This window comes from Engraulis encrasicolus, chromosome 2 (genome assembly GCF_034702125.1).
Source record: "Engraulis encrasicolus isolate BLACKSEA-1 chromosome 2, IST_EnEncr_1.0, whole genome shotgun sequence".
In the NCBI taxonomy this organism is placed as follows: domain Eukaryota; kingdom Metazoa; phylum Chordata; class Actinopteri; order Clupeiformes; family Engraulidae; genus Engraulis; species Engraulis encrasicolus.
The window spans coordinates 52,646,901-52,670,011 of NC_085858.1; the positions used below are offsets into that span (position 1 = coordinate 52,646,901).

Below are 23,111 nucleotides of genomic sequence, written 5' to 3' on the forward strand. Positions count from 1 at the left end.
GACTATTCCACAATGTACAATGTACTCTAACCCAGCCATGGCTTTACTTTAACTCTGCAATTGTGTGACTATTGAGCATTCTTTTGAAGAATCTTCTGGAGTTTCAGAGGAGTTAATGAGGTCATCTACTTAAATAAGGTTTATTATACCTAGCAAGTTTATTATACCCAGCCTCTTAACACAATCCTTCTGCCCAATTCCATTGAGCAGAGGTATGATTTACAAAAACTACACCACAAAAACTATTACTGGTTTTCAGCTTTTGTATTATGTTTCTGACTAGAGTAGCACAATATAAACCTCTAGATAACTTTTGTCAGTGTTAGGGAGAGTTGTTTACCCATGCAGTGTGTGTGTGTGTGTGTGTGTGTGTGTGTGTGTGTGTGTGTGTGTGTGTGTGTGTGTGTGTGTGTGTGTGTGTGTGTGTGTGTGTGTGTGTGTGTGTGTATATGTATATACTGTAGTTATTTTGCATGTTGTATACTGAAAGTCTGCTACAATCACATTTTGTTTCAAAAACGTATACAGTATGTGCTCTTTTATGCCTTAAAGCCTTTCCTCAAACCAGTAAATTACTCTTGTATAGTTATTTTGTGTTTGTGTACATAGTCATACTCTACTGTATATAGTTCTGCTACACTGAATGTATGTGTGTGCTGTATACATGCGGTAGGCCTATGTAATAAATGGCCTATAAGCCTATACAGTATATTGCACAGGGCATATATCCAGGTAAAAACTCCCTCTTGAACAGATTCCTCAGAATGCTTTCACCATCTTAACACTCAAATATACACATTTTACGCACATAAAGTTATTTTGAGCCAGAGTTCACCTTATGAAAGTGATTTGGTGCTTATGCAAATTAGCACATAATTGATAATGTATGCCCTCATTTGCATATCTAAACATCAAAATACAAAAAACATCCAATACATTTTTTTCTTCTCTCATCATCAGTAATCAACTGAGAAAGTTTCATGGTGATACCTATTATTTAATTTTTTTTAGCCTATTCACCTGTAGTAGTCTTATCTTAACAATATATTTATGCTAATTATGCAAATTGCTCAAAGTGCAACTTTGGGCAACCAAGCTAAATTCTATCCATTAGGCCCATAGATGATATTTCTGCAATAAAACTTTAGGGTACTCAACATTTCTGGGTTACACTATTGGGCCTATGGAGATCACGACTAGACTAAGTTGTAGCATTTCAGATTAATAGTCCTGTCCCAGAGCCGTGTCCTATCGCATTGCATTATGGGTTGTCTCACGGCTTTCCTATGACGTTCAAGTTAGCCGCGCTCTGATACAGTGGCTAGCAGCGTGTTCGACCATTTCTTGGGTTGTGGATAAGTTGTGAAACATTACGAGCTATCTGGTACATTGTGGTAGTCAGTAGCGAAGGGCAACCTTCCGTTCTCTCTCTTCTCAAAACAAAAGAGGTAAGTTTGCTATGGCGCGTTCCCAACGGTTCCCTTTGGTCTCAGTATAAACGTTTTTATTAGCTGTAAGTTGCTTGCTAACCTAGCTGGGCAATCAAGCAGGTGATTGGCAGGCTGTGCCTGGAAATGGGAGCAAGAAACGACAATAATCGTTGTCTCAGTCGTGTATTGATTATAATGCGGTGTGAAACAGTGTGTCTTTGTTATTGGTCACTTGGGTATTTTTGTTATCAGAGCCATGCAAGTAGAGGTTTAATATAAGGTAATACGCTACTAGCTAGCCTGTCGGCGAAAGCCATATCAGTAGGAAGCATGAATCGGCCATGTTACATCTGAGTCCTTTTCCATTCTTTTGTTTGTGGGTTTATTTCTGTGAAATTCTAGTGTACTATATAATACGATTGATGTACAGGGGAAGTCGATGTCCATTTAGACATATGAAACAGGTGGCACCCATATGTTATGTGTCAGCTAACACATGTTGGCTAGCATCTATTTACTTCCATTGAAAGCGCGTCAGGCTTCTTGGTTAGCGAGGTAACAAATGTTCCACAAGGCCTAACAAAATTAATGTTTTGGTTCCGGTTGCCGACCGACCCTATCATTTTTTGTGCGACCCAAAACATTTTTTTTGAGTTTTTGGAATCCTCAAAAAAATATATCGATGTTTTGTGGAGTGTTGTTCATATAGACAAGACACAACACGTTTCTTCATTCCCATAACTCGCCATCTCTCACTTTCTACCTGCCTGCAAGTTACTGCATCCACATAGAAGCAACACACGTGCGCGCGCCACAAGTGCCGCCCAGCTTGATATTAGAAAACCCCAAATGTCACTGCAGAGTTGCGCACCTTCTCGGTCACGTTGCGGGCTAATTATTATGCTACAGCATGCTAATTCGTAGTCGTTGTAGCTCGTAAGTTTTAAACAACTTGCCTCACAGCGTTCTTGCAGACTATACGATGTAGTTTGGGAACCTGACGAAAAGGCCTGTCAAATGATAAGTCAATCGCCTTACCTCAACGCCGGACAAGGACACAGCCTGACCACCCGCCTCGAAATGCAACACACAGAAAGCATTAGGAGTATCCACGATTTTTTAATGTATTGATATTGTCTCGTTGTATTAAAAAAGGGCTTCCATTCAGTCACGCTGCATGTTCGACTAGATGAACTCGTTACAGCAATCCTAAAGTAGCACTGTAGGCTACCAAGGCCTACTTGTAATTGTAAAATAAGTTAATATGAGAGAAGGGAAATGTTTTGCCCAAGTTTTCCTTCATTTTTTCATTTACCACAAGGCCTTGTTAACCAAGAAGTCCGTTGGCCTGAGCCCGTTATTTTCTCTCTCTCTCTCTCTCTCTCTCTGCTTGTCCTCCACCATCGCGCAGCAGCAGGGCGCCTGTCACCGTCTCACTCTCTGCACCTCCTCCAAATAATGAAATAGAAATGAACGATGAAGTCGCCACAAATACGACTGTTCGATGAAGACCTTAGGACTAGTAGCCTACAGTTGCCTACAATAATGATTTAATGGCAATGACGATGTTGCCCCTCCATCACCCTTCATTAAACCATTCATATCGCCTCAGGCGTCTACATCCTCACGTAAAACAAAAAAAAAAGTGTGTAATAGAATGTTTCCAAGCCAGAACCTTCATCCCAAGGAAAATGTCTACAACCGATGATGGAAAGGAATAATATTAAAAAAAAACGGGACATAGCCTACAGGAGCTAAAATAGCAGGGTCAGGTAACTGGCAGCTAGACAAGTTGGCTATTGCCAGAAATGGTAGGCTATGTATGATCATATCCTCATTTCGGTGACGGTCAGCATCTTGGCTCATTATTAATGCTTATATTTCATTGTAGCAGCAGGCCTCGAGTCACTCCTATCGTCCCTTGGCATTGTTCAACAACGTTTATGACGAAATCTAGCGCATGTGGGGGGTTGGGGGGTCGGACATAAAAAAAATTGAAAAAAAAAAAAATTGGGGAAAAAAAAAAAATCCGACCGACCCATGACCAAACCTGACAACCAACCGGAACCAAACTATTATTTTTATTAGGCCCAATCTGAAGTGGAACATGAAAACCAAAGTAATCATGCTAGCCCTTCCATTCCGAATGAGAGAGGCAGTGGTTAGAAGGCCCATTTTGTTGTAGGCCGCAAAATACTGAGTATGCCAGCAAAAAATGATGTACACAACAATTGAAGGAAAACGTTTACGTTGTGGCATTCTGTCCCTGTCCCTGGAACAGTTAGTGGAGTTGGCAAATCGACAGGTTGGTGGTTGTATGCCGTGGCTATATCTTTGCATGGCTTCCCCTGAGTTTACCCACCAGGAATAAGGTCATGTATGGTCGGTGACGCACATGGATGGGGTTTTTCATAACCGATTTATTTCTGATCTTGGATAAAAATGTAGGACCTACAGTATGTTTGTGTTCTTGTAAAGATGTCCCCACACGTTTTCAAAGCCTGAAATAACTCTACGTACAGTTTTGTCATGGAATTCGCTATATGGGACTTCCATATAAAAGTAGCCAGGTCTAGAAGAGGTGTTTATAAACAGAGGACCAATTGAACGTTAGACTAAATGGTAGGGCTACTGTATTGCAAATGCGTTAGTTCTAAGGTGGGTGACATGGAGTTGCAGAATAACTTATGAACTTCTATGTCTGGTAAGTTGTTGGTCATTTCATTTTTATTGCCGTCTGGTCATAGCATGCATCCTGTACTGTAGTTATGGATATAGTCATGTATTACGTTTGTAAGGATGTGTCTGTACATATTTTCTAGGGCCTGACATATGGGAATTATCACTGGTCTTTGTATCTAGATTGCTACAGTACATGATAAAAATGCCCTGCCTTTCTTACTTGTTCGTTTATTGTTTCTCCATACAGTTCTAATAGTGATACTCTTTCCATATGCATCTCTTCTCTCCCTGCCCACTCTTGCGTCCCCCAGAGCAGAAATGTACAACGGGATTGGCCTGACCACGCCGCGTGGCAGCGGCACCAATGGCTACGTGCAGCGCAACCTGTCGAGCGTGCGTGCCAAACGGCCACGCGAGGACAGGGGGAACGACGAGAAGGACCGCGAGCGGCTGGAGAACCAGCTGAACCGGCAGCCCAACGCTGAGATCCTGGAGCACCAGCGCAAGAGGCAGCTGGAGGTCAAGTGTGCTGAGCTGCAGGACATGATGGAGGACCAGGGGTGAGGAGCTGTCATATAGGATGTATGAGGACCAGGGGTGAGGAGAGGTCATATAGGATGTATGATATGTAATGAGGACCAGGGGTGAGGAGAGTTCGTATAGGATGTATGAGGACCAGGGGTGAGGAGCAGCCATATAGGATGGGTGAGGAGCGGTCATATATGATGTATGATAACCAGGGGTGAGAGTAGTCTGCATAACGGCAATATAATATAATATAATAATATTTGGTTGGCTGTTGCAGGTGAGATTCGCTCCTTATTTGCATAACACTAACCTTGGCCAAATATTTTTGGTTTGCCTCACCCCTGTTCGCTTGCCTTCACCACACTTTGCTCCCCTCATAGGAACAAATGGCGAAGTTTGATCCACTTTGCCAAATTTGTGTGTATGTGTCCCCGATGTAAGTATGGAGGTGAAGTGTGCTGGTGTCTGCTAGGGCATAGTCTGATGTAGCAGAATAATATGAGGACCAGGAAAAAAATGGCCAAGTAACCCACACAATAGCGATTATCAGATTCTTTGTCTCCAATGAGTACTTATTATCGTAGTGTTTCAAAAGCACTAACATGCACTCTTTCCGCCCCCTTCAGATACTCTGCCGAAGAGATTGAGGAGAAGGTCAACAGCTTCCGCATGATGCTGCAGGAACAGCTTGAACCTGCCCCCGCCCCCACAGAGCGACCCAAGTACGTCCACATCAGACACGCTTTTGGATGTCCTTTTCATCTCGTCCAGATTAGAAAAGTGTCAATTTGTCACATCTGATGACGCTTGTGTCAGGAATTCTCCTTGACTTCTTTAAGTTTGTCATTTTAAACCATTCATTTTTTTCTGGTCTTGATTGTAATACCATATTGCAGTTTTGGTTTTAATAACTGATGAATTGATATGTCGTGGTTTAATATCTTTTTTAATCAAACAAATTGTTTTACCCTGCCTCCAGTCCTTTTTGAAGTGATTTCGAAGTAAACCCAACTTTGGCGTCTCTTTTTGTCATGTCTAACCAGTGTGACGGAGACACATGCCCTCGCCGCCGCAAACCAGCAGAAGAACGACCGCCTGAAGCAGGCGTTTGGCATCAGCTCGGACTACGTGGACGGATCCTCTTTCCACCCCGACCGCAAGGAGCGCGAGAAGGAGAAGAGGGAGCAGGAGAGGCTGGAGAGGGAGAAACTGCAGCAGCAGAAGTACCAGTAAGTTCTCTGAAAGTAAAGGCACAGTAAAATCAAACGCACATATTGTATTACTTCAAGCTGTCTTTAATTACACAATGTGCGTAACATAAATGCCATGCCAACATAAAAAAACGTATATAATATGTCTACTTTGTGATTATAGGCTGATACAAGAACCAGACTCTGACTCCTCACCTGAGCGCAAAGAAAGTAAGAAGAAGAAGAAAAAGAAAACCAAACAAAGAGACAGGTGAGTGTGGTGGAAAATATGGTTTAATTTGGGAAAATATGGTGTTTTGGTTGGGTACTACACAGCAGTGACACTAAATCTGCTCTGTGTTGTGGAATGTACTTTGATTGACGCTTGTGTCTGTGGAATGTTTTTTGATTGACGCTCACTGTGTGTGTGTGTGTCTTGGAAGATATGTTGATTGCCAAACATGCGTATTGAATAACACTTAATTTACTCATGTGTCACTGTTGCTGATTTTAGCTCAGAGAGCCGTTCCCCTTCCCCCAAACGTGACAAGAAGAAAGCCCAGAAGAAGAAGAAAAAGAAAAGGTTTAATTTTTTTTTTATCATGACATTTCCATTTTGACCACCAGATAACTTGTCTGCGAGGAACCATTTTGAGATGAACATCAATCACTTCCTAAACTTGATACTAATTCAAGTTAACTATTACTCTTTTAAATTGCTACTTTCGCTGGCAATGCTTAATATGAAGCTGCATTTTAAAAACCTTTAGTAATTGCTAGTTTGGCACCAACAGTCTAGTATAGTGCTCTTTTTACTTACCACAACCTCTTATTCCGTAGGGCGTCTGAGGATGAAGACAGCGACAGGTAAGCTACTGGTGCTTGTGCAGAACATTTACCTACACGGTTAAAACAGCCTGTGTTCTGCAAAGTTGCTAATATTTGTTGGCTGTCTTTTGTCATTCCCTTTCCGTGTAGCTCGTCTGAAGAAAAGGAGACCTCCAAGAAGAAAAAGAAGGGTGGAAAGGACGACTCCCCACCTGCAAAGAACCGCAAGCGCCAGAGCGCATCATCCAGTCCTGCTCGCAGGTAAGCTAGTAGCATAGAAGATGTATCTAACAAGAAGCGTCATTTTGTTTCTTTTTCGGTATCCACTTTATGTAGGGTGAACGCCCCTTTAGGAGACCTTCGGTTAGGAGACCTTCGGAGTCCTGAGGTTGAGAATCAATGAAGTCCCCTTAGCGCTGTAGATGGCGGTAGCGCACGTCTTGCGCAAACACCTCAAAAAGAGAAGAAGAAGAAGTAGGGGACAACGCCCCCTTAGGAGACCCAACTTGAGCACACGCTTTTGCATTGAGTGGGCGTGTTTTGCGATATCTTGGTTTGATTCAGTATTTTTGCTAGTAGTATGTGGGTGAAAGTTTTTTTGGGCTCAGACGTCAGGTGGTGCATACATTAATTAGTAATTGGTGGTTGATATGCTGCAGTGAATGTTTGTTGGATAGTCCACTAAAATCAGTTCAATAAAGACGCTTTTGCACACCTCTGTAGTTGGGCAGGTGCGTAGGATGTTATCCCAGCGGGGTTGTCAGTCAAGTGCAAAGAAATCCCGCACACTGTCCATTCCACCAACAAACTTTAATACAACGTTTCAGTCATCCGACCTTCTTCAGTTTCGGTCATCCGACCGAAGCGTTGTATTAAAGTTTGTTGGTGGAATGGACAGTGTGCGGGATTTCTTTGCACTTGATAGTCCACTAAAACAAACAAACAAAAAATCTGTACAATCGTGTCACTGGCTGTTCTGTCCTGACATGTGCGGTTGCTGAAATGTCACTGATCCATGTAGTAAAGTGGTCTCTGATGTTGGATGTGAGGCAGGCTTGTTTTTGCACCGTTAGTTTCTTATAATATGTTTTAAACTATGTGAGCCATGAACATACTGCAGTAGTCATCATGCTAAGAATTTTGTTCTTCATAGTTAATAATGTTATGACCTGCTTGTGTGTGCCTGTTACCAGTGCATCCCCTCCTGCACGGAAAGAGCGTCAGCAGAACCAGTCGAGCCACAAGGAGGCTTCTGACCGAGCGGCGAGGGGCCGTCACGAAGGGACACCCCCACAAAGAGGAGGTCGGGAGGTATGGGCAACACCTTCTTTCCTTTATGGTTTATATATTGTATGGTAGCTGTAACAGTTAATGACATTGTGTAGCACATTATGAAAAATGGTTGAAAAAAATACCATGAGCGTGGTTGGGATTTTGGTTTTTTTTTAAGTACATTATAGTCTTTTTAGGTGTTAAAGGGACACTGTGCCTGAAATGGTCAAAAAAGGTACTGCAACTGTGTTGCCTATTGCCAAATTTGATCTTTACATGAAAGTTTTAAACAAATATTTTCTAGTATGGTCCAAGTACAGTCATTTTTGCAGCTAAAAATGGCTATTTTTGGAAATTCAAAATGGCGGACCATGGAGAAGATCCCCTTTTCAAGTATGAAAAATGCATTTTTTCCAGTCATAATGAATACTTAGAATTTAATGCTGGTGGTGAGTATTCATGAAAAAGGTAACATTAGTGAATGGGCAGCATCAATTCTGGAAATGAACAACTAAAAATCTTTAAAAAACTTTAAGTGCCAAATCTTCTCACCTGTACACAAATGTTTCATGAATATTATACAATACAAACTTTTATAGGAAGATTTGCCACCACCGTAATTTTGGTGCCAATGGCTGATTAAACTTAGCCATTGGCAATAAATGACACTGATGTGTGTGTTTTGTTTTTGATTTTGCCCCTTTTCCCAGAAGCCAGTGAGACGCCAGAGCTCCTCCGAGGGAGAAAGGAGAGAGCGAGACAGAGACAGAGGAGGCATGAAGGAGAAGCGGACGAGGCACGATTCCTCCTCCTCCCCGTCCCCCTCCAGGGACCGGGGCGCACCCCCACGCCGCTCCAGAAGTGGAGACAGAGGGGCCGGGAGGAGGCGCGAGAAGGAGCCAGAGAAACCTCAGGAGAGGAAGAGGCACGACTCCTCCTCATCCTCTGCTGGATCACGCTCCCCGTCTCCAAAACGTCAGGCTAAGAGTCGTGAGGAGGAGCTCAGAAGGCTGGAGGAGCAGGAGAGGATGAAGAGGAGGGAGCAGCCCCAGAGGAGACGACAAGACTCCCCTCCAGCCTCTCCAGGGAGAAGGGTGGCAGGAGACCCCACTAGGAGGGCACGCGGAAGCAGAGAGCGAGAACGAGGCGGCGGGAGAGAGAAGGAGGCATCTCCCAGGCCCCCGTTCGACAGGGAGAGAGAGAGGGAGAGGGAGCGAGACCTGGGCGCCCCCAGGCAAAGAGACGCCGGCAGGGGGAGGGAGAAGGAGAGCTCCCCGCCACCAGCTCGGGCACGAGAGGGAGACCGGGAGAGGAACAGGCGACGAGACGGCTCCCTCACCCCTCCTCCTCCTAGACGCTCTCCCCTCGCCAACGGCCGGCCCAGAGACCGGGAGGAGGAGAGGAGAAACGAGAGGGGAGGCAGGGAAAGGGAGGATATCCGTACAAATCGAGAGAGAGGCACCGACAGAGAGATTGAGAGGGGTCGGGAGAGGGAGAGAGAGAGGGAGGACTCTCGCTCCGGACAGCATCGCGGCCAGCCAGATGCCTCTCCAGACAGGGCCAGAGGAGGACCTGCCGAGGCCTCCAGGCGGATGGACAGATCACCGGACGACAGGAGCAGGAGAGGCACGAAAGAAGTTGCCGAAAAGAAGCAAGACAAAGCGAAGGAGAAGAGCCCAGCCAAGGAGGATGGGGCCAAACAGCAGAAGCAGAAAGCGTCCAAGAAGAAAGCCAAAGGCGACAGCAGCAGCAGCAGTAGCAGCAGTAGCAGCAGTGACGACAGCAGCAGTAGCAGCAGCGATGACAGTGACAGCTCTTCGTCTTCCTCGTCATCCTCCTCCTCCTCTTCAGACTCGTCATCAGAGGAGAAGAAGATGAGAAAGGTGAAGGCCGCTGTGGAGAAGAAAATCAGTAGCGCTGTTGCCTCAGCACAATCGGGCCAGAAAGAGAACGGGGCCAGGGAGAGGGACAGGAACAGAGACGGAGAGAGGGAGCACCAGGCACCGGCTCGCAAGGGCAGCCCCTCACCTCCTCCTCCTCCTACCCAGAGAGGAGAGCAGCAGCAGCAGCAGCAGCAGAGGGACCGGCGTGGCAAGGAGCGCTACAGCCCCACACAGGGCACCAGAGACCGCTCCTCCTCCGCCTCTCCTCCTCGTCGTGCAGCTCCCGGCGACCGGGGGGATGGGACCAGGAGGCCTGGGGTGGACAACCAATCCAGGGACCGGGACAGGGGGAGTGAGAGGGATAGGCCCAGGGAACGTTTCTCCCCTGCCGAAAGGGACAGAGGGAAGGAGAGGTACTCTCCTACAGATATGGACAAAAGTAGCCCCCCTCCTCCTCCTCAGAGGGGCGGAGGGAGAGCGGGCGACCGCTACTCCCCCACTGTGCCCACCAGAGATGGCGGTGGTGCCCGCGACCAGAGCAGAGGGCGAGGGGGAGAAGGGGCGTCTGACAGGGACGTCCAGCGCCCATCTGCCGGGCAGAGGGAGGGCGAGAGGGAACAGAGGATGCGAGGAGGGTCGCCAACCGACTCCCCAAGGGCAGGACGCACACCTCCCCGTCAGTACCAGGAGCCCAGCCGGGCTGCTCGCTCCCCAAAGAGACTTTCTCCGGCCCGCTCGCCACCACGCCGAGATCGCAGCAGAGACAGGGAGAGGCAGCGGGAACGAGAGAGGGATCGGGACCGAGTGGACAGGAGTAGAGATGCAGAGCGGAGTAGAGGAGATCGGCCACCGGCCAGAAGAAGCAGCAGGTCCCGCAGCCCCAGGAGCCCCAGGAGGCACAACAGCCCCCCCTTCAGGTGAGACGGCACACCAACCTCTAGCACAGTGGTTCTCAACTGGAACAGTCTTGGGACCCACCATTTTCCACTCTCATTCGGTCGCGACCCAATTTTTTTAGCATTCAAGTCATTTCAATGCAATTCTCAAAATGTAACCAAGACTCGAATGATTGGTTGCACGCCATCTAACTCGCATAAACATTCAGATTGTAGCCTATCTAAGACAACAGATGACAAAATAAAAGTTGTAAATTGTTGCAGGAAAAGTTGGATTTTTTTTTTTTAGAATTACGTTTTTTTACACCAAGGCTCCACGACCCACCCATGACCCCTCCACGACCCACCAGTTGAGAAACACTGCTCTAGCATAGTGATGGGCAACCTGGAGTCAGAGGCTTAGAAAGCCAGTGCCACGTATTCCAAATGACCTGGTTTTACCTGTTAATTTGGCTTAACAGGACGGTTAAAACCAGTGTCATATGAAATATGGCACTGGACTATACCTTATGAATCCAGATTGCCCATCATCGCTCAATGATCCTTTTGCATCCTAGTACTATACAAGCACACATGTATACGTTCAACCTATTTATTAGTTAACATCCAACTTCTGCATTCAATTCCATCATAGTAGAGATTCATGTTCAGATAAGCCTAAAGGCACTGTTTTTGTAACCTTTTCCATTTATATACATTTGTTATGTCTGTAGACTTGCATATCTTGACACTAATCTGTTGTGATTATATTTCCACCTTTAAGAGTGATACTCATCTCATCAGTAGACTGCATTTAAACCTGTAACAAGCACAACACAAAAAGCTTTTGGGGGTAATACAAGGATAAGGAATATTAATGTTGTGAGGTATTTCAGTATAAATATGATGTACACACTCCAAGGCTGCAGATCCCCCCCCAGTTGATTGATTATTGGTTGAGTGCGTATTTTAAAGTATTGTCCCTTTTTCAGGTCTCGCCGCTCCCCATCCCCCCGATCCCGCCGCAGAAGCAGCCGGTCGCTGTCCAGAGAGCGTGAGCAGGAGAGGGTTCGGGAGAGAGAGAGGGAACAAGAGAGGAACCGTGTGCGAGAAAGAGAACAGGAAAGGACTCGAGAGAGGGAGCGAGAGCAGCAGGAGAGGGAGAAGCGAGGAGGCCGTCCTCAGGCCAAGGCAGCCTCCCCAGCCAAGCGCTCGGGGTCATCATCCTCCTCTTCGTCATCCTCTTCCTCATCTTCGTCATCCTCCTCTGACTCTGACTCGTCGGCCTCTGATGGTGAGGCAGGGAAGGCCGGGAAGGAGCAGAGCCAGAAAGCAGACTCTCAGAAGGAGGCAGGGATGAGGAGAGAGCAGGACAAACAGAGTGTTGAGAGGAGGAGGTCTCCAGAAAGAAGGTCTCCTCCTCCAAGGAGGAGGTCAGTTGAAAGGAGGTCTCCTCCTCCTCCGAGGAGATCAGCTGAGAGGAGGTCTCCTGACAGGAGGAGGTCTCCAGAAAGAAGGCGGTCTCCTCCGAGGAGATCCCCTGATAGGAGGTCTGCAGAAAGGAGAAAGTCTCCTGAAAGGAGGTCTACGGACAGGAGATCTCCTGATAGAAGGAGGTCTCCAGAAAGGAGAAGATCTCCAGAGAGGAGGCGGTCTGCGGAGAGAAGGAGGTCTCCTGAAAAGAAGAGGTCCGGGTCTCGGGACAGACGACCTCCATCCACCCAATCAGAGCGCAGCAGACCACAAGGCAAAGACGCTCCTTCTCCAAGCCGGCCCTCTGCAGAGCCGAGGGATTCATCAAGAGGAGTAGCAGTAGTAGCAGCAGCAGGAGGAGAAGGAGGAAGAAGTAGCCACAGGGGTCAGTCGGGTTCTCGGTCGCCCCATCAGGCGAAGAAGGCCAGCACGGCGGCGCCGAAGAGTGCGGTGAACGGGCAGCCGGACGTGGCGGAGAAACTGAAAAAGTGCTGGCAGGGAAGCTCCAGTTCCTCGTCCTCATCGTCCTCATCTTCAGCGTCGTCCTCAGACTCGTCAGACAGCTCAGACGCGGAGGCTGAGCAAACGAAAAGGTTGGAGAGATTGGACTTTGAGTTTCTTAAGTTTTAATGTGCTGTTGCTATGTTTGTGGGTATGACTGGACAGATCTCATTAGGGTAGAGACATTCTGTTTTAGAATACAGGGACGATTTTTTTAATGAATTGATTACACTTTAAAAAAAGTAATAAAATGAATAATATCTTTATTCCTCCTCTTCCATTCTAATAGCACTGTTGCTGAGCCACGAAAGAGGAGGTCCCCATCATCTGGCAGCGAGAAGGGGGGTAAAAAGAGGTAAGCTAGGGCGGCACTGTGGCGCACTGCACTAATACGCTATACCATACAATTGGGCAACATTACCCAAAAGCCACCCATGTTGAAATCCGACCTGGGTCATGTCTGAACCGTACCCTACCCTGTGTGTGTCTCCTAACCATCCCGGTCTCTTCAAGACTGTCTTGTCTATGAGCTTGTACTATATGCAGTTTCATGCATTGTCATGAAGACTAGTTTGTTTACTTTTTGGGGGCCTTTGGTGCCCTTATTAGTTGAGGTCCCCACTCCCAGCAGCGAATAAAATGGTACTGGTACCCTGAGGTGTCTAGATTTCTAGACTATTATTGATAAACTCTCTTATCCTCTACTGAACACTTCTGTTCTCACTCATGGTTGTGGCTTTTTCAGCCCATCCCAACGTGAAAGAGTGCCAGCTGATTCGCTGCGAGACTCCCGCTCCCTCAGCTATTCTCCTCCAATGAGAATGCGCCGTGGTGGCCCGTCCCCGCCCCAAAAGAGGTAAGGAGCTTTCAACTTTTCCCCTTACAGTATTAAGTGCAACAGCAAATTCAATACCAGCCTAAAAATAATATTCTTAAATTATTCTTTTTTTCTCCAAATCAGTCCATGGTTATAGATCACGCTTAAAATTGTTGATCAAAGATGCTACATAATCATACCTCCTTATGAACATGGCCTAATTTTTTTTTTCTTCATTTTGTGGTTCTTTCTCAGGAGTGGCAGTAGGAGGTCGAGGAGCAGATCGCCCAGCACCAAGAGGAGAAGATGAGCCTAACTCCAGCACCTGCAGCCCCCTTTACTGCTGTTCCCGTTTCTCTTTTGTATTTTTGAAATCTCTTGATGTACTAAAACTGGACTATGCCACCTAGCCATTGTAGAGTTGGGAGTAGGTGGCCAATAAAAAAAGACATTTACCCCATGCGAATGTGATTGTTGAAATCACTTTTGTATTATGAAAGACGGAACAATTGCAAGACAAACACAATGGAAACGATAAATGTCCACGTCCATGCAACAGCCTGGGCACACACATGCACACACATGTACACTCTTTTTCTGTGAGCATTCGTTGTTATGAATGTAGGTTTCATTTTCTGTAACTTTGCTTTCTCCAAATGGACAGTGTAACCCAAGACTGTGAGTAGACCTTCAACTTTTTCGGTTCTCTTTGTGCAACGTAATGATTTAAGTAATAAAGGCTTAAAGTCTCTTATGTTTTACTTTTTTGCAATTAGATTGTAACCTCTGTGTCTACTTGTACAAAGCTGTACATTGTGGGATCTGTGATGGCCTGAGGCACAAGTATAGCAGTACTGCTCAGATGAATCAAATGTACCGTCTGGCTATCCCCACACGTCCTGCAATGTGGATTTAATTGTGCAGTTTGTCAGCACTGGTGTCAAAAATGAAATAAATGACTTGCAACGTTTGTGAAATTGTCAAAAGCTTGAGTGGGGCAATTCTTTAAATTGTGTATTCTTCTACTGTTAGCTATTTACCAGTGGAGGATTTTCTTTTTTTTCTTTTTCGGATAGCAGTCACAAGAATGCATTCAATTGACTAATGTACACTGAGTATAACTCATGGCTTACCTCAGTTAGAGGGAGACTAGGCAACATTTCCAAGTTTATAAACCACCTTCACTGGTCAGCCGATGCCTAAATGAGTCATGATTCAAAAAGTTTATTTTGCGTTTGGGGCTGTCCATAAGAAAGTGTTCGTGGGGTTTTCAACCTACACACCCTGGAAACAGTCCAGTGAATCGCCTGTTGCATTGCCTGACTTGTGAAGGGGATCGATAGATTATTAACTCAAATAAGAATCGCTTTGTGATTGTGGAATTCCTGGAAAGACGTAATACTGCCCTTTGTGTATAAGACAAGTCAAAGGTCAGAGTGTATGGCATTTCAGGTACGATTGAGATATGTTAATTAGGCACACCCTTTGGGCAAGCAATAAATCAAAGAAATACTAAGGTGCCCTTGCAGCTTTTGTGCTCTCTGTCCTAACTGTACAATATATTAAACAGCACAGTTGAAATGCAGGCCATACAATGGGTTGCCTTTGAACTGGACCTGCATGCCGCAATGCTACTTCCCGTGTGGCCTACACTTCCCATGATTCAAAGCAGCGCTCTTCCTCGATTACGTACAATGCATGCGACGACGTTTGAATGCTAGAGGTAGCACAATAAACACGAGTACAGTACATTTTCAAACACATTGCTATATTGTGCTTAAACAAGCAAGGAGTATTCTTTGCAGCGATGGGGCCTATTGAGGTACACGGCGATTTTCAAATATTTACACTCTTTCGTTATATTCTGTGGTTGCTGTAGACGTATGAAATGAAATGGACGTGTCTTCAGACTTCAATGCAAGCTTCAAAGCATTACTTGTTCACACAAGGGGTTTGGTGATATTTGTCACCTTATTGTTTAGCCATATGCAATTTATTTGATCAACATAATGGCTGCTTATGAACTTATGTTGCCTTCCCAACACCTTTCCTAGCTTCTGCACATGTCGGTATTCTCCCAGAGGTTTTCACCCTGTGGACGATTCTTGGCGGCTGGAAACAACTATGGAGAAATTGCATTGTTCAGGTACTTGGATCACTCTAAAACTGAAGCTTGACTGTTGTTTTATTTGATCATAATATGCATGGATGGAGAGAGTACATTCCTCGGTAGTGGGAGGTTCAGTTGCAGCCATTCCTTCCTTGTCTGTTGGGGTCAATTCTTGTATGGTGTAGTGTACTTTTTATGGTGAGTATACTGTATATTTGACTGAGCACTTTTTGAAGTGGGTATACTGTATATATTTGTGCTATTCTAAATAATGGATCAATCAATTTTAAGTGAGTATTGAAATCCCTGAAATTTTGAAGTGGGTACAGTACACTCTGTATTATACGCTCAGTGTTAAAGGAGCACTCCTGCCAATGTCAATAATATATGCTGTTGTATTGCTCACGCTACCCTTGACTTCTCAGTACCCACCGGTGATGCTGCATTTGGCTCAGCCCTTTCTGAGACATGAGCTATTGGGGGCAGATTTTGTTTACATTTTTAAAAAAAATCCTAACATATGCCTACTCCAAATATTTTCCCAAAAGGTATCGCTGTTTGCTCGTTACATTAAGTTACATTTCATTACATTACATTGCATTTGGCAGACGCTTTATAACCAAAGCGACTTTCTAAAGAGGACATAATCAAGCCAACATCACAAGCAATTACAAAGTGCACAGGAGATGTACAGAACAACAAGTGCAGGACATTGCAGGACAAGTGCAGGAGATTGCAGGACATTTTTTTTTTTAAGTTGTGTGCTGATGTTGCATAACCTTTTGGATGGGAATCAATAAAATGTTTTTTTGAAATGTAAACAAACACCTGCCCCCATTACAATGACCAGGAAATGGCTGGAAAAAATATCCCAGGTACTGACAAGTCCAGGGTAGCGTGAGCATTACAACTGCATGTCGAAATTGGCTGGAGTTATCCTTTAACAACTAATGATAATGCTTGGGGCTGGTTTAAAATGTTGCTCACAATGGTCTCAAAAGTTCTGAAAAAGGTCTAAAATTTGACCTGCTGAGTCCTGCAAGAAGGCCAAGAACCCTGTGTATACCTGCGTTCTACGTGGACTACACCACTCCATAGTATTCAATGTGATGTGGGCTGGACTTGATAGAATCTTGGTGTGCTATTTCTCCTTTCAGTCTGACGGCAGCCCTCAGTCCAGAGGCAACAAATCTGAGTCAGAAACCAGTCCTCACTTTCACAGGTGTGTTTCAATCCCTCTCCATCACAACAACACACTGCCATTGTCTGGTTCTTATATCTGTAGTAGGCTACATTATATGCCATTATTAACACTTTGATCTCTTTGTCCTGTGACTTTTTATTTTCCAGCTCATGAGGGCCCAGTATTTTGCCTGGTCTCCACGGATAGCCAGCTGATAAGTGCGGGAAATGGCGAGATCTGTTGTTGGAATTGGTCTGACCTCATCAAAAGGGTAGGCAGGGCCGGCTCACTATGGGGACCTTGAGATTGCAGGACAAAATGTAATGGCTACTGGTGTCTGCCTCTTGTAGTGACTGAGGCTCAATGTGTATACGTGCTGCTTCTGGCTCAATTAATTAACTTCTGGATACTGGTGAGTTATCGACTGAACGCATTAAGGATTTTAGTTGTAGTGCATTTGTAGCCTATTACAAGCTTGGCCTGGGCAGGCTGTCACTATATCAGAATCCTCAGATGATGAGGCTTCTCTGTTAAGTGCATCGCCATGCTACTGGTCAAAGCCACAATCAGGCGGACCATTTTTCCTTTGACTTAACTACCGGAATTAAGGTCAATACCAGAACTCTTTTCCTTAAACCTGTCCCTTTAAGCCTTCGGAAATGGAGAGCCAGCTCTGAAAATTATATGTAATCAATTAAATCCTACCTGAGAAACTAGTACCATTGTCTTTGTGACACTGCACTCCACTGCGCTTACTGCTCACTGCACTTTTGTTCGCGACCGACACATCACTACATGCTCAGGGTACCTTAGTCGTGGAGGATGATGGGGTAGAGTGCTGTTAGTTCCTCTCCCCTCCAATCAGGCAGGAGGAGAATGGAACTGGCAACGTTTGAGCTACAAGCCTGGCACCCTAACCGTTTACCCTGGACTGCCGTTGAGTCACCCTTAAGGATGACTTCCAAAACCAATGATATGGACATTTTTCTGGAATGTGGGGTAATTGTGACCAGACTATTGTCTTTTTGTTTCCCTCCCTCGATAGAACCCAAAAGCTATTTGGACAAGAAGGCCCAACTACAAGTAAGATGCTTCTCACAGTTGTTTAATATACATCTATGCACTAGGATTCCTCCTCTATAAAAAGCTTTTTGGGATATGTTTTAGATCAATTATCAATATTGACACATGGTGTTTGTGTCAAACATAATATCTGTCTTTTTGTATTGACTGGACTTATTGAGGTTTTTTTTTTCTTTTTCAGGACAAGTTTAGAAATCCCTGAAATCAATGCCATGGCCCTCAGTCCTAAGGTGAGCTCACAGGTCTGCAATGTGTGAAGTGCATGATGTGTTACATTGTGGAGCATTAAGAAAATATGTTCAGCTAAAGTGGCTTGCAAGTCAGGAGCAGCACTCAAGCTACAGTGTTAATGGAGTTTAGGATTAGCCTCTGAAAATGCAAGAGCAGCAGATGGAGAACTGGGGGGTATTCCACAAAAAAAGAACATACTCTCACTAAATAATGCCTATGAGTGACACCCAATGAAAGTGGAGTGTTGTTTGGATATGTAGATAGATTGATAAATTGATTTACATGTGAAAACTATATAGATGCTATAGATTGCTATAGATTGCATTTGGGCATGTGGAAAACCTGGTGGGCTTCTCTGCGTTGCCAGGAAGGCTTATGTGGAGTGCAATAAGCATCAAACAGTCAGCCCTTTCAACATTATAACGGCCTCATCCAGCTGGTTATTGTGCACCCTGTTCTGCCACAATTGTCAATAGTAACACGCTCAAATTCGGTTCTATAAGTTCACAAGTTTACACTTGTAGAACTCAATTTGACTTATAATAAGATCTATGTGAAGTAGTGCTTGTGCATTGATATGAAGCGGTTGGGTTAAAAAAAACTGTGCATTGTGTTCTATTTTTCTGTCCCTTTCCACCCCTCCATCCCTGACTTTTCACTTCTCTCCAGGACAACAGCTTGATTGTTGGGGGAGGGGACAATAACCTTTACATCATGGACCTCGAGAGTGGCGCCTTTAAGGTCTGAATGCAACTCTCTCCCACTTCTGATAGCTGTTACTGTAAGAAATGGTAATGTCGTTGACATTCATCATAATACTACTATTACTGAAACTACAATGTCTATTATCTAGATATTATAATAATAATAATAATAATTGTTGCTGTTGGATGTTTGTCGCCTATGCATTGTAAGTCCATTTTAACCCCTTGTTTCCCTCTGTTGTGTCCCCTATCCAGTCGGTGCTGCAGGGCCACACTGACTACATACACTGCCTGGCCGTGAGGGAGAGGGAAGGGGAGATCCTGTCTGGAGGGGAGGATGGCTCAGTGCGAATATGGGGTAACTCACCAGTCAAATACTATAATGCAGGTCATTTGTAGTGATGAGCAATGAATCAACAGGTTAAACGAAAAAAAAACCCAACAACAATCAAAATGCCATCTACATCAATGAATTGTCATATACTTTTAACGTAAATGGACTGCATTTATATAGCGCCTTTCCACTCCTTCGAGCACTCAAAGCGCTTTACATTGTATGCCTCACATTCACCCATTCACACTCATATTCACTCACTGGTGGCCGTGGCTGCCACGCAGGGTACCACCCTGCCACCAGGACCAACTTGGGGTTAAGTATCTTGCTCAAGGACACAACGATGGAGTCAGGCCGAGCAGCAGCATGCATGTCAACATTTGCTGTGACTACAGAAGCAGATCAAGATACTCTCCATAGGATTTCATTCAAAACTCACACCCATCTATTTTAGCCAGGTGCAGACTCAAAATGTACAATTTCAATGTACTGAAAAGTTGAAACACACACCGATGACCTCCCTTTTAATCACTTTTCATTTCGAAATGAAAAAATGAATGTAGTTGCAGCCAAAGGTGGTTCTACAAAGTATTAAGCAAAGGCTGTGAATACTTTCGTAAATGTGATTTCTTTGTTTTCTATTTTTATACATTTTCAAAACTGTCAAGACAACTTGTTTTTCACATGGTCATAATGGAATCATTTGTGTAGGATTTTGACAACAGATTCATTTGTAGCATTTGGAATAAGGCTGTAAGATAATAAAATGTGAAAAAAGTCAAGCGCTGTGAATACTTTCCGGATTGACTGTATCTGTCTTCATTCCTTCATGAGAGCAAGTTTTATATGCAGTCACATATTAACTGATATTATTACAGTACACTTTGCTGACACTTTTATGGAAAGCAACTTAACAGTTATTGCAGGGCACTGGTTACAACCTGAAGCAATTGTGAGGTTAGATGCCTTGCTCAATGGCCCTTCAGTCACCGCTGAATGTGTAGGGGAAACAGGGCTGGATTTGTACCTGCAACCCTCCGACCTAAATACCAACTCCCTAGGCCACAGCTGACCTCGTTGAGTATTTTCATTTCACAACATTTCAGCCCTCACCTGCTCATACTTCACTAACCACTTCATCTAACCCCCCCCAGACTCCAGGACGGCTCAGCCAGTGCACTGCATTGAGGTCTACAAATACCAGGTACGGTGGCCCATTTGTTGTTTTGGTACTGGTGAGAAATGTTGTCTTTGCCTTTATTACAAGATCAATGTATAGATCTAAGATCAAGCAGACACGACTGACTTGTTTTCACTATTTTCAAGTTGTGTGTTGGTAACCAATGCCAGAGAAACATAAACATGAACGCCACCCAAGAGGGAAAAGGGGCTAACTGTTGTGTGTATGTGTTGTGTGTGCGTCCCTTCTTTCCCTTCTGCCATCTTGGCCTGTGTGTTATGGCAGGAATGTGCCCGCCCCCAGCTTGGCAGATGGATCAGCTGCCTGGCCACAGACTCCGACTGGCTGGTGAGAAGGGGGGCGAGGGGGGGTGGGGGTGCTGGATGGTGGTGGTGGATAAGGGGATGCGGTATGGTGTGTGTGTTTGTGTGTGTGTGTGTGTGGGGGGGGGTCATACTGTGTACATGACAAACGGGCTCTGTTCATGACATGAGGGATGGGAGTGGGGGGTTAGAGTCTGTGTGGACAAGCTATCAAGCGGGCAAGCAGAGACATCAAGATTGCATTGCACCTTAACTTGCATGTTCTTGTTGAAGATGTACATGTACTGTATCTCCCCTTGGGATTTTTCACATTCTTGTCTGTGATAAGGAATCATGATACAATGGCGATTAAAAAATGTAACCACACTCTTCTCTGACTCTATAACCCTCCTCAATGTTAAGAAATCTTTGATCTGTGTCCTCCCTCTCAAAGTCTGTTGTTCTCTCTCTCTCTCTCTCTCTCTCTCTCTCTCTCTCTCTCTCTCTCTCTCTCTCTCTCTCTCTCTCTCTCATAGCTTTGTGGAGGAGGACCATCTCTCTCCCTCTGGCACCTGCGCTCAATGTCTCCTACTTCAGTCCTTCCCATTGCCGGCTGTCAGCGTCAGGCCATGTTCTACCAGGACCTGGTGAGGGTTTATCAGCTGTGTGGCATTTCAAAGCAGTGGTATTCTATTCACTCTCAATGAGTGGAAAACATATAGCCCACCATAAACACATCATTTAACTTTGTGTATCCAGAGAAATAATATTCCAGAGTAAAGACACAGTTTTAACCCCAAAAGACATCTTATTCATTTACATAATCCAAAATATGAATTGTATAGCATCCATATGCTTTGGGCATGGATGTCATCTTTGTGTTTTCTTGGTCGTTCAGATCCTATCAGCTGGAGAAGGTCCTTATCTGTACCACTCTCTGGTGGGAGGGAAAGTCAAAGCTCAGATCCCCTGCACGCCCCCCTCCCTGAACACACTGGCTCTAAACGAGCACCCATCCGAGCCCCGGGTAAGTATTTGTGTGTGTCTATGTGTATGGCTGACTACTCTGATTCTTTTGTGCTTTGTAAATGGTGCATGACTGGAAAAATCTCATATCTCGTTTCAGGTGCTGACGCTAGGAGGCAGCAGTGCCCATATTGATGTGTTCACCAACTTGTCCTACAGAGCTTTTTCGTTGTCTTTTTGAAAGAATCCTAAAAGGGTCTTGACAACTCCATTACTCCTCATAGATGTTAAGATCGGCTTGTGATATTGATGTCTGCTACCTATTTTTATATGTAATAAAATGTTTCCATTTTCAGATGTCTATTGGGTCATTATGTATATGAGTAATTGCATATTGTTAATGATCACATGTAAAGTTTGTAATGAGATTGTTGGAGACAGGCCATAACTCTATCCGTCTAACAAATGCCAACGTATTCATAATTACAACTATTTTGCAGGTTGAACTTGATTATAGAGCATATGCAAGTAAGTCAAGTAAAGCGCCCAACACTATCTTAAAGTAAAAAAAAAAACACACACACAATTAAGTTATTGGTTTCACTGAAAGTGGATCAAGAGAGGGGCTGAAGGAACAGGGGAGGGGTTGGCAAACCATGAGGATGATAGTAGGCTAGTGAGTGACTCAACACTCAGGTGCGGCGGCCAGAGGCGGTGCCCGTGTGTGTCTTGTGGTCATTCCCAGACTGCGCACTTTCCTGAGTCTTGATCCCAGCAGCCTTGTTGTCAAGCCAAGTGGACAATCGCTTTATGGAGGAATGGGAAAACAACGCGGTCAACGAGCTGACAACTTGTAACCACCGCGTATTCGAGTAGGTACTCCGCTGCACAGAATTGTTACATTGTGATGTGATTCAGCATTCTTTCCTGTCCATTGGGTTGTGCGCGCGGTCATTCTGGCTTACTGACAAGACTACTTAACCGATTTACAGGGCTGGCTACTAAGATAAGTAGGCTCAATCGACCATTAGTAGTGAAATGTAAAAGTGCCAAGACCTTTGTAACGACACCGAAATGAATTCCAAACAAATATCAACGCTAGCTGGTCTAGTAGCCAAAGTTCCGATATCATCGCCTGATGGAGTTGGTTGCTTGTCTGGGTTAGGCTACTTGGAAATCAAAACACAACCATAGCTTGCCGTGGCTAGCACTTCGGCGTAGCCTGTGCACTTTGCCGAATCAGTCAACCGTAAAGTCATTGGTAACATGTACATGTACTTCTTGAAGTTTCAACAAAAAGACTAGGCTATCGGGCCGCAGCCACCGACTTATTTTACCCCACTCATTTTTTTTTTTTACTCGAGAAGCAAGTCCACTTGTGCCACTCCGCACAAGTGTTCTGTTAATTACAAAACAATGTTGAGCTGTTTGTGACCAGAATTTGCATTAACCCAAGTCTTTGGTTTCACTTCCATTTATTTTCGGTGAAGAAATCGGGCGTAGTTGACAATGGCCACGTTTATGAGACTTCCCCCCTGC

General features: G+C 44.9%; 2 protein-coding genes across 2 annotated transcripts; both read left to right on the plus strand.

Moving 5' to 3' along the window:
* Positions 1–1,288: 1,288 nt before the first annotated feature.
* Positions 1,289–14,449, plus strand: srrm2 (serine/arginine repetitive matrix 2). The gene is made up of 14 exons (XM_063191277.1): positions 1,289–1,448; positions 4,424–4,672; positions 5,267–5,362; positions 5,684–5,869; positions 6,015–6,101; positions 6,345–6,413; positions 6,671–6,697; positions 6,809–6,919; positions 7,852–7,969; positions 8,641–10,730; positions 11,681–12,754; positions 12,952–13,017; positions 13,408–13,518; positions 13,735–14,449. The coding sequence occupies exons 2-14, from the start codon at positions 4,431–4,433 to the stop codon at positions 13,787–13,789; spliced, it is 4,332 nt and encodes a 1,443-aa protein (XP_063047347.1). The 5' UTR covers positions 1,289–1,448; positions 4,424–4,430; the 3' UTR covers positions 13,790–14,449.
* A 706-nt stretch (positions 14,450–15,155) lies between these two features.
* Positions 15,156–21,927, plus strand: thoc6 (THO complex 6). Its single transcript, XM_063216701.1, has 13 exons — positions 15,156–15,301; positions 15,534–15,625; positions 16,747–16,811; positions 16,940–17,043; positions 17,818–17,855; positions 18,037–18,085; positions 18,756–18,827; positions 19,046–19,148; positions 20,279–20,328; positions 20,590–20,652; positions 21,143–21,253; positions 21,505–21,633; positions 21,733–21,927. Exons 1-13 carry the CDS (start codon positions 15,287–15,289, stop codon positions 21,811–21,813), a joined length of 972 nt encoding a protein of 323 aa, XP_063072771.1. The 5' UTR covers positions 15,156–15,286; the 3' UTR covers positions 21,814–21,927.
* Positions 21,928–23,111: the final 1,184 nt, after the last annotated feature.